The 11283-nt window shown below is 43.2% G+C and overlaps 1 protein-coding gene across 1 annotated transcript in view; it reads right to left on the bottom strand.

Moving 5' to 3' along the window:
• Positions 1 to 4: 4 nt before the first annotated feature.
• Positions 5 to 11283, bottom strand: part of Snx6 (sorting nexin 6) — a gene marked incomplete at its 3' end in the record, with an annotated part of 44816 nt that continues 33537 nt past the window's right edge. Inside the window, exons 9-12 of the mRNA XM_029561868.1 lie at positions 10528 to 10614; positions 9069 to 9228; positions 8899 to 8984; positions 5 to 46 (exon numbers count right to left, since the gene is read on the bottom strand). Of these exons, the coding sequence (XP_029417728.1) occupies positions 5 to 46; positions 8899 to 8984; positions 9069 to 9228; positions 10528 to 10614 (375 nt within the window). The remainder of the gene's footprint in view (positions 47 to 8898; positions 8985 to 9068; positions 9229 to 10527; positions 10615 to 11283) is intronic.

The raw sequence follows: 11283 nt of genomic DNA, 5'->3' as shown, positions 1-11283 counted from the left end.
CTCCATTTAAAACTGCAAGGCAGTTCTGCAGCAACTGGAGGTTACCCTAAAAAGGAAGAAAAATAAACTATGAATTTCTTTATTCAAGGAGCTTCAAGGAATCTTACTGCAAATATATACTATTACCTGGGCCTAGAGGTACAGGCCTGTCAGTTCCAGCTACTTGGGAGGCTGAAGCAGGAGGATTTTAATGTAAGGTCTACCTGGGAACTTAGTGACCCTTTTCATAAAACAAAAAATGAACACCTGGGGGCTGGAGAGATGGCTCAGTGGTTAAGCTAACTGGCTGCTCTTACAGCGGACCCAGGTTTGGTTCCCAGCACCACACAGTGGCTAACAACTGTCCATTATTTCAACTCCGGGGGATCCGACACCCTCTTTTGTTTGACATTGTAAAACACAAGTACACTTACACACATGTGGGCAAAACACTCACATAAAGTAAAAAAAATCTTTAAAAAAAACCCAACTAGTTGTGTAGCTCAGGGGTATAGTGACTGCCTAGAATATGCAAAGCCCTAAACTTAATCTCAAGTCTTTACACACACACACACACACACACACACACGCAGGTGTCATGGTGGCATACACTTTTAATCTCAGCATTGGGAGGCAGGCGATCTCTGAGAGATCCAGGCCAGCTTGGTCTACATACCAAGTTCTAGGCCATCGTGGACTACAGGGAGATTCTGTTTTAAAAAACAAAAACAAGGGGGCTGGAGAGATGGCTCAGTGGCTAAGAGCACTGACTGCTCTTGCAGAAGACCCAGGTTCATATCCCAGCATCTACATGGCCGCTAACAACTGTCTGTAACTCCAGTTCCAGGGGATCCAACGCCCTCTTCTGACCTCCACAGACACTACATGACACGGGTGCACTGACACACAATGCAGGCAATACACTCATACACATAAAATAAAAATAATAAAATATTAAAAAAACAAAACCCCCAAAGGAACAACAAAAAAAAGAGGTAGGCTGGGCATGGTGGCACACGCCTTTAATCTCAGCACTTGGGAAGCAGAGGCAGGCGGATCTCTGTGAGTTCCAGGCCAGCCTGGTCTACATAGTGAGTTCCAGTCCAGCAGGGGCTACTGGGAGACCCTGTTTCAAATAACACCAAAAAAAAAAAAAAAAAAAAGAAATAGTTCAATTAAGGTTTAAAGACACAATTAAGATTGTTCAGTAAATAAATTTCTATCTAGACCTACTAATGGTTTAGATTTGACATTCTGATAAAATATGACTTTTGTGGCCAAGTTTAATAAGTGAACTTAATTTTTGATTGTATAACAGGTCATTAAACTAATTTATGTTTGTTTTAATTATTTTTATTTATGTGTTTGACTGTTATGCCTGCATGTAGGCAAGTGAACCCATGTCGTGGAAACTGTGTTGTGCAATGCCCGCAGAGGACGAAGAGGCTGTCAGATTCCCTAGGACTGGAGTTACTGATGGTTGTTAGCTGCCATGTGGGTGCTAGGATTCGAACCCAGGTCTGCAAGAGCAACCAGTGTTCTTAACCACTGAGCCATCTCTCCAGCTCCTTTGTTTGTTTGAGATGGTCTCCCTGTAGCCTCAGGTGGTCTAGAACTCTCTATGTAGACTAGGCTGGCCTGGAACTCAGAGATCTACCTGCCTCTGCCTCCTAAGTGTTGTGCTTAAAGGCGTGCACCACCATGCCTGGCTAAAACTAGAACTTTTTTTTTTTTGGTCTTTTTGAGACAGGGTCTCCCTGTGGCCCCAACTGTCCTGGACCTCACTATGTAGACAAGGCTGACCTTGAACTCACAGAGACCCGCCTACTGCCTCCCAAGTGCTGGGATTAAAGGTGTGCGCCACCATGCCTGGCTTGAAACTAGTATTTTTAAAATAAAAGTATCAACATTACACATAGTATTCTGTAAAATTCACACACACAGAGCCATTTGTAGATGTCAATCTGCATCGAAATTTAGAGATAGGCTTTATAAAGACAAATATAATTAGGATGTATTAATTATGAATGGAAAGCTTTTCCTTTCTTAAAAATAACCGTGTGAGTCTCTCAGTGCACATGAGTGCAGGCATGTGTGCACTACTAGAGTGCAGGTGAAGTCAGAGGATAAACTTTCAAGAGTCAATTTTTTCCAACACTCTTTTCATTTTTTTTTTTTTTTTTAAAATCTTATTATTTTGTTGTTTCTTGAGATGGGGGTCTCCCTATTGCCCGAGCTGGCCTGGGAACTCACCATGTAGACCAGGCTGGCTTTCATCTCACTGCCTCCTAAGTGCTGGGATTACAGGCATATGCCATTATGCTCAGGTGGCAGCTCTTCCTTATAGTCTGAAGTAAAATATGTTAAAGAATGATGGAGCTGGGCCCAGAGGTGCGCGCCAGTAATCCCAGCACTTAGGCAGCTGAGAGAGGAGGACATGGTGAGTTCAAAGCAAGCCTGGTAACATGGTTAGTTCCAGATTGGCCTGGGTTACAAAGGGAGACCTTGTCTTCAAGAAAGGGAAAAAAAGAGGAATTAGAAAATTCACATCTGAGGCTAGGGGTGCAGCTCAGTCAGTGGTGAAGCACTCGTGTAGCACAGAGACCTGGAACTGATGTCCAGCTCCACAAAGACAAATGGAGATCAGCACTGCACAGCCATCATAGTGATTCAAGCAAGAATCATCTTCTATGCTTTATTGGGACTTGATTTTTTGTTTAATCACTAAATAATATTCCATTGTATGAATGTATCATAATTTATCCATTTACCTATTGAGGGAAGAAACCCTGTTTATTTCCATGTTTTATCAATCAGTCTTTATTAATTTCTTTCAAAAATGTATACATAAATAAAAAACTTACTGAGTCCATTTAGGGTTGCCCACATGTACAGGAGTACAACAACAAAACAATGAATATTAAAATCAGTATGGGCTGGAAAGATGGCTCAGCTTGGGCAAGAACACTGGTTGTTCTTGCAGAAGACCCGGGGTTCGAATCCCAGCACCCACATGGCAGCTAACAACTGTCCATAACTCCAGTTCCAGGGGATCCGATAGCCTCTCCTGTCCTCTGCGGGCACTGCACGACACGGGTGCATTTACCTGCATGCAGGCAATACATGCATACACATAAAATAAAAATAATAAATAAAATATTTTAAAAACAGTATGGGGCTGGTGAGACAGCTCAGCGGATGATGTTGCCTGCTACCAAATCTGACGACCTAAGTTCAGTTTCTGAAATTCACATGGTAGAGGTAGACTGTCGACTCCCACATGTTGTTCTCTGATTTCCATAAGTGTGACACACAAACAAAATAAAATAATGGAATAAAATCTGGGCTAGGGAAATGGCTCAGTAGTTAAGAGCATGTACTGTTTGTCCAAGGACCCGAGTCCAGTTCCCAGCACTCACACTGGTGGCTCCATTTCCTGGGGAATCTGATGCCTCTGGCTTCTGCAGGCACTTGCACTCATGTGCTCACACCCAGAGACAGACACACACAAACATATTAAATATAGTAAAAATTTGTACATACATTTCAGAAGTTAATAGCGGTCTGGGGCCAATAGCTACCATACTAGACAGTGGTGCTTACAGAACCTGTTACTCTTAAAAAATATCAATGTTGGGCCAGGCATGGTGGCACACATCTTTTTTTTTTTTTGGTCTTTTTGAGACATGGTTTCCCAGTATCCCCTGCTGGCAGCTGGCCCTATGTAGACCAGGCTGGCCTTGAACTTACAGAGATCCGCCAGCCTCTGCCTCCTGAGTGCTGGGGGTTAAAGGCATGCGTCACCACGCCCGGCTGCTGGCACACATCTTCAATACCAGTACTTACGGGGCAGAGGCAGGCAGATCTCTGTGAGTTCAAGGTCAGCCTGGTCTACATAGCGAGCTGGAGTTGAGGCTCGGAGTGTAGCTCAATGGTAAAGCATATGCTTCCCATATGTAAGGCTGGAGGTTCAATCAATCCCCAGGACCAACCAACAAATAAGTAGTAGACAATATGTGATGAAAGTCAAAGATTCAGGAACTTTCACATGCTCTGAAGACACACCATTAACCTTTGCCATTAAGACAACTATTGAGACCACCAGTGGAATGTGCGTAAGGTCTGAAGATTAGAGGATAGAATTGAAACAGTAGTGACCTTCATAGTTATGGAAAAGAAGTACTTGGTTTTAGGAAGCTCCACATAGGAATGTTCACAAGAAAAAAAGACACGGTATCAGCAACTTACATTCAAATGAGTCAAGAAAAAGATGTGCACTCAAGTGTGTGTGTGTGTGTGTGTGCGCAGAAAGACAGCAATTAGAGGACAGGAAGAGACACAGAGAAAGAATAAAGCAACCAGGGTAGCCTGCACACTTCCAGAATGTGGGTCAATAGTCAGGATGTCTGGGTGTTGGAGAGAGGACTTGGTTAAGAGCACTTGCTCTGCAAAGGCCTGGAGCTCGGATCCCAGCACCTACATAACGTGGCTCACAACTACCTGTAACTCCAGCTCCAGGAGCTCCAACACCCTCTTCTGGCCTCTGTAGCACCTACACACACATGCACATACACATAAATAGAAAAGTTTTTTAAAAAAGGGGAAATTCAAATAGGAGGGGAAGAGGGAGGGCTATATAGGGAACTATGGGGATAAAGGGGAAGAAGGAACTCAAGAGAGGTGGGACCATAGCAGGCAGGAATTATCAAGGGAGAAATGGGGAAAATGGGGATACTTTAAATGGGGAGGGTATGAAGAAAGGGTTAGACAGGGAGAGAGAAAGGAGAGATAAAGAGTATCTAGTATAAATAGTATTTAAATAGTATCTAGCTAATATTAAAAAAACCCAGAGGGAATCCTATTAGTCCAAAAACCTCCTAACAAATCACACATACAGCATCTCTATATGAGCCCATGTGTACAGTTAAGGCTACATAACAAGAAACAGTGCCAGAAAGGAGAAATCTTCCTTTTGAGTTGTTGGCCAGGGTGGTCCAGGAGACTCCCCAAATTACACAGACTAATGCCACAGCACTTGATTGTCTCCCAGTACTTGAAGGTAAGACCCTATTGCTGAAGACAGGAAATAACTTCAGACAGGATTTGGAGCAATGGAGCTGGAACTGACCTGGAAGCCATCTCCCCTAAAGGCAGCTCTCCTAGCTTTGAAGAACACTACGCAAGCTGCTAAGGGAGAACACCGAGTGATGGTCCAACCCCAGCTTCAAGGCCTAAAAACCACATCAATGACAGGCACAGCAAAGGACACTGGTGCAGCAGTGGCACTTTTATCTTGGGGGTAATCAACAGCTACCTTATTGGACTTAAAGCCCACTCAGTGGGAGGAAACTCATGTGTGGTACTGCCAAATACACATAGATCTTATAGAAAGCCCCAAGGCTCTCACATCCCTAGACAAATGCAATTTATTACTATGTGCAAAATATGGATCCTTAAATTTACAGACAAGTATCCCAGTCAACACTCATCAAAGAAGTTTATTTTTTCTTTTTTTAACAATTTGTTTTTTTGTTTTGTTTTTAAATTTAAATTTTATTATTTTTATTTTACGTGTATGCACGTATTGCCTGCATGTAGGTAAGTGCACCAGTGTCGTGCAATGCCTGCAGAGGTCAGAAAAGGCTGTCGGATCCCCTGGGATTGGCGTTATGGACAGTTGTTAGCTGCCATGTGGGTGCTGGGATTTGAACCCGGGTCTTCTGCAAGAATAATGAGTGTTCTTAACTGCCGAGCCATCTCTCCAGCCCCAGAAGTTTATTTTTTCAACAGACAAGAGATTATTACAGAGTTCCACAACTGGTCACAAACAGAGATTGTCTGTGAACTGTCCAAGTCTAAGTGGCACATCTACGATGTAAGCTCTACACCTAAAGTTCATGGAACATAGAACAAGGGATGAAGAGGACACTAGTGCATCTTTCAGTTCTCATCAATGAAGCTCCCTCATGCAACAGAGGGCCAGGAACACAAAGGTCACACAATTGTCAAAATGTAAAGAATAGGAGACTACAGAGTGTGGGTCCTTCACAAGACACCTATGCTAAAATCCACCTACCCAGGGTTCAGGGACCATTGTGAAAGAGGGGGCAGAAAGACTGTAAGAGACAGGGAGGAGGTGCATGATCATACAGGCTCCTGGAACCTTGCTCATACACACCTATAGCAATGGTGTCAGCACACACATAACCCATACAAAATCAAGCAAAAACCCAGCACAGAACTGTGAAAACGGAGAGCAGGTCCCAATCTCAGTCAAATTACTGACAGCTGATTACTGCAGGGTGAGGAAGAGCTGGTCTTCTTAAAGGGAGGGACTCTAGATAGGCTGCCTAGATTCCAGTGGATGAACTTGCACTGAGGGACATCTGGGGACACTAACTTGACGTGATAGTCCTTAACCCAAATGGCAGAATGTATGAACTCCAGTGGGGGGCTATGAGAGGGGGGCCAACGGGGATGATTAAGATGTTCTGTAAGGCTGGGTGTGGGGGCGCACGCCTTTAACCTTAGCACTTGGGAGACAGAGGCAGGTGGATTTCTGTGAGTTCAAGGCCAGCCTGGTCTACATAGTGAGTTCTAGGACAGCTGGGGCTACAGGGAGACCCTGTCTCAAAAAGACCAAAAAAAAAAAAAAAAAATCAGAATTCTGACAAATAACTTTGAGCCTATTTTTATATTTGTCAGGTTTTTAAAACAAAATCTTTTTTGGTAGTTTTGAATAAAGTCTTACACTGTAGTCCATGTTGGCCTAGAGTTCACTATGCAACCCAGACCTACACTCACAGCAATCCTCTTGTTCGTTTGCTGGGATTACAGGTACACACCACATTTGGTAGATTTAAAAAAAAAAAAAATTGGGTTGGAGAGATGGCTCAGCAGTTAAGAACACTGGTTGTTCTTGCAGAAGATCTGGGATTATATCCCAGGTCTGCACCCACACGGCAGCTAACAGCTGTCTGTAACTCCAGTTCCAAAGGATCTGACAGCCTCTTCTGTCTTCCGTGGGCATTACATGACATGGGAGCACTTACCTACAGGCACGCAATACATGCATACACATAAAATAAAAACAATAAATTTTAAAAAATTATTTTATTTTTATTTTGTGTATGAGTTTTGCCTGTATGTGTGCATACAATGCCCATGGAGGTCAGAAGAAGGCGTTGGATCTGCTGGAACTGGAGTTACAAATGGTTGTCAGTTGCTACATGGGTGCTGGAAACCCAACCCAGGTCCTCTCCAAGAGCAGTCAGTGCTCTTCACTGCTGAGTCATCTCTCCCAGCCGGATTCTTTTTTTTTAATAGTTTAATTTGGTATTTTATTTTGTCCATTTAAAAACTCAGCTTGAAAACATAATAATATTAATTGAACTCAATCTAAGAGATCAGCTTCCATTTCATGTTTTAAATATTAAGAAGACAATGTAATCATGTTCAAAATTATTCAGCCCCAAACTTACAAATATTTAGTCTTGGGATGTTTCTGCACAGTTAGTTTGGGGTGTTAAATTCTTTGGCTTTAAGAAAGAACATTTTAGCTGGGCATGGTGGTGCATGCCTTTAATCCTAGCGCTCAGGAGGCAGAGGCAGGCAGATCTCTGTGAGGCCAGCCTGATCTACAGAGTGAGTTCCAGGACAGCTGGGGCTACAGGGAGGCCTTGTCTCAAAAAGCGCACCCCTGACAAGTAAAGAACATTTGTTTACTTCAGTAATAGGACTATCTCTTAGTGCTGGGATGGCATCTTCTGATTTTTAGTATAGTTATCTGACTGTATGAATGGAGTTTCATGGAGAGGTACTCATCGTATTAATTCCAAATAAGACTATATAACCAATTACGAAGCAGTACGTAGGTAGACAAGTTATGCAACTACCCAATATCTCTGCAGCCAACACATCAACCCTAAGAAAGTCCACACAAGATAAGATATGAAGTCAAATTGAGAGCTTAAGAACAAAGGATAAATCAGTGTTTCTGGCAATGTCGATGCTGAATATTCCATCTTCCCTGCGGCTTTGGACAGCCTCTCAGACCACTCAGTTCAGTCTTCTGCCCAAGAGCTGATCAGGGAGTCACAGTGGGGATGAGAAAAGGGGGTGGGGGAGGTATTCTGCCTAGCACAACACCCCAGCCTTTTTTTTTTTTAAAGATAGGATCTCTTGGGGGCTCAGTGGTTAAGAGTACTGGCTGCTCTTGCAAAGGACCTGGGTTAGATTCCCCAACACCCACATGGCAGCTGACAACCACCTATATATAACCCGAGTTCCAGGGGATCTGATGTCCTCTTCTGACTGCTGAGGGCACTGCATGATATGGGTACACTTACATACATGCAGGCAATACACTCATACACATGAAAAAAAATAGAAATAGTTGGACATGGTGGCAGATGCCTTTCTCAGCACTCCAGAGGCAGAGGCTAGTGGACCTCTGTGAGTTCAAGGTCAGCCTGGTCTACACAGCAAGATCCAGGCTAGCTGGGGCTACAGGAAGACCCTGTCTCAAAAAGACTGAAAATAAATAAAATAAAAATACAAAAAAGATTTATTTTTTCATTTGTGTATGTACGTTCTGTATGCCATGTCACATGCAGGTGCCCATGGAGGCCAGTGGATCCCGTGAGCTGAAGTTATAAGTGGTTGTGAGCCACTTGACAAAGGTGCTAGGAACCCAACTTGGATCCTCTGCAAGAGCAAGAAGTGCTCTTTTAGCCAGGCATGGTGGCACAAGCCTTTAATCCCAGCACTCTGAAGCAGAGGTGGGCAGATCTCTGTGAGTTCAAGGCCAGCCTGGTCTACACAGCGAGCTCAAGGCCAGCTGGGGCTACAGGGAGACCAACAAAAAAAAGTGTCTTAATTTTAAGCTGTCATTAGATGGTCAGATCTGTGATGAATTACCTTTGCATGCTTCAGTTCTAATTCTGCAAGCTCCACTAAATTTTTTCTGAATGCAGCAACTCTTCTTGTTTTAAAATCTATAAGTTCTGTACACAAAAACAAAACAAAAAGATTAGAATTCTGTACTTATCTTAAGCATGCCTTGTGATGAAAGGCTAAAGTAATAGTACCTTGTTTTGCAGATTCTGATATTTTTTCAAACTTCTGACAACATAACTGTTGGGACGTTTCAGCCTGCAGAACATCTTTGTTTTTCGCTCTTGCCTTGTCCAGTGCTTTATTGGCGTTTTCATAGTCCACAAGTGACCTAGATCTTCTATAGAGGAGATCCTGTAAAGCAACGTTCACAGTGCATGCTGCATCCTGCCAGCAGTTCCACAGCACCACTGCTAGCAAGGTGAGCACATACGTGAGAACCACATGCCAGGGCTCTCCTAACACTCTCCTGCTTTGTTCTGCAGGTTGAGCACAGGGCCTCACACTTTTCCACTAGTTATGCTCCTAGCCTCTAAACATCTTTTATAAAGCATGGCTTCTAAATTTTTTTCTTTGGCTTTTTGAGACAGGGTCTTCCTGTGGCCCCAGCTGGTCTGGCCCTCACAGGGCTCCACCTGCTTCTGTCACTCAAATGCTGCAATTAAAGTTGTGCACCAACACATCTGACTAAATTTTTTTTATGTGTATGAGTGTTTTGCCTGCATGTATGTAAGTGTACCATCTGTGTGCAATGCCCACGGAGGCTAGAAGAGGATGTTGGACTCCCTGGAACTGGAATTAAAGACAGCTGTTAGCCACCATGTGGGTGCTGGGGGTTTTACTATGTGCACAGAGCTGTTTAGCCATTCCCACCAATTTCAAGGAGAGCAGGAGGGCTGCCTCAAGTTCAAAACCAGCCTGGGCTGCATAGTGAATTTCAGGCCAGCCTTGTCTACATAGTGACTCTGAAACCCACCCTTCCAAAAACAAGCAAACAAAACCACCAAAATTAAAAAATAAGTTTGCAGAGGCAACTTTTACGTAGTGATCCCTATCCTACAATACCTATAAAAAAGAAAAATATTTTCATAACATTAATGTTTTTTTGAGGTGGAGTCTTACTATGTAGCCCAGACAAGCCTCAAAATCATTCTTCCTGTCTCAGTCCACTAACTGCTAGAGTTCCAGACATGTGCCATTATGCACAGCTTGAAAATATAGTTTAATAGCCACATGTAAACTTTCCGGTCTTTTTTTTTTTTTTTTTTTTTTTGGTGTTTTTGAGACATGGTTTCCCTGGAGCCCAAAGTGGCCTAGAAGTTATTATATAAACCATGCTGGCTCAAACTCATGCTGGCTCAAACTCATGCTGGCACCACCATGCCCAGCATTCTTTAACATCTTAAACTCAATAATCTCTGAAGAAATGAACAATGGTTAAACCTGGTGGTGCACACTTTTAATCCCAGCGTTTGGGAGGCAAAGGCTGGTGGATGTATATGAGTTAGAGGCCCATGTTGGACTGCACAGCAGCTTAATAACTCCAGCACTGCGTTCATGTGCACAACCCACATAGACACACATACATATAATTCAAACTAATAAAATGAAAATATTTAAAAATAAAATAGAATAAAAGAAATGAGTGGTTACCTTAGCAGCTTGAGACTCTCTTAGGTAGTACTTTAAAAGGTCAGAAAGTTTGAGGTCCTCATCAGCAGACACTCGTGCTTCTATTTTCTGAAAATGGGAAAAACTGGGTATTAAATCAGCAATTGCATTCTGCTCCGAACAATTTTCTTAACAATGTGTAGATGAATGGTAAGCTGGCTCAGCAGGTAACTGCACTTTGCTGTCCAGTTTACGACTTGAATTTGGTTCCCAGAACCCACAGTGCTTTGAAGGAGAGAACCAACTCCTGAAAGCTGTCTTTGGACTGCCACACACAAACCATGCGTGTGTGTCTGTGCACACAAAGAGAAATGCTGAGTTTTTAGAATGTAACAGCACTGAAGCTACAACTCAGAACCCATTCCACTTTGTGCTCGCCTGCTCTTCCTCCTCGTTCCCTCTGAAAAAGCTGTTCTCCTTTGTGACACCAACAAAAATGGGAAAAATGTCAGGTGTGGTGCTGCACGCCTTTCATCTCAGCCCGTTGGAGGCAGAGGCAGGTGGATCTTTTAAAGAATAGTTTTTCCTGGGGCTGGAGAGATGGCTCAGTGATTAAGAACACTAACTGTTCTTGCAGAAGACCCAGGTTCGAATCCCAGCACCCACATGGCAGCTAACAACTGTCCGTAACTCCAGTTCCAGGGGATCCGACAGCCTCTTCTGACCTCTGCAGGCACTGCACGGCATGAGTGCACTTACCTACATGCAAGCAATATACTCATGGACATAAAATAAAAA

The sequence above is a fragment of the Nannospalax galili genome, unplaced genomic scaffold (genome assembly GCF_000622305.1).
Source record: "Nannospalax galili isolate Female #2095 unplaced genomic scaffold, S.galili_v1.0 scaffold1171, whole genome shotgun sequence".
Lineage (NCBI taxonomy): Eukaryota > Metazoa > Chordata > Mammalia > Rodentia > Spalacidae > Nannospalax > Nannospalax galili.
The sequence above is the reverse complement of the archived record's forward strand: the minus strand, read 5'-3'. Positions and strand labels throughout refer to the sequence as shown.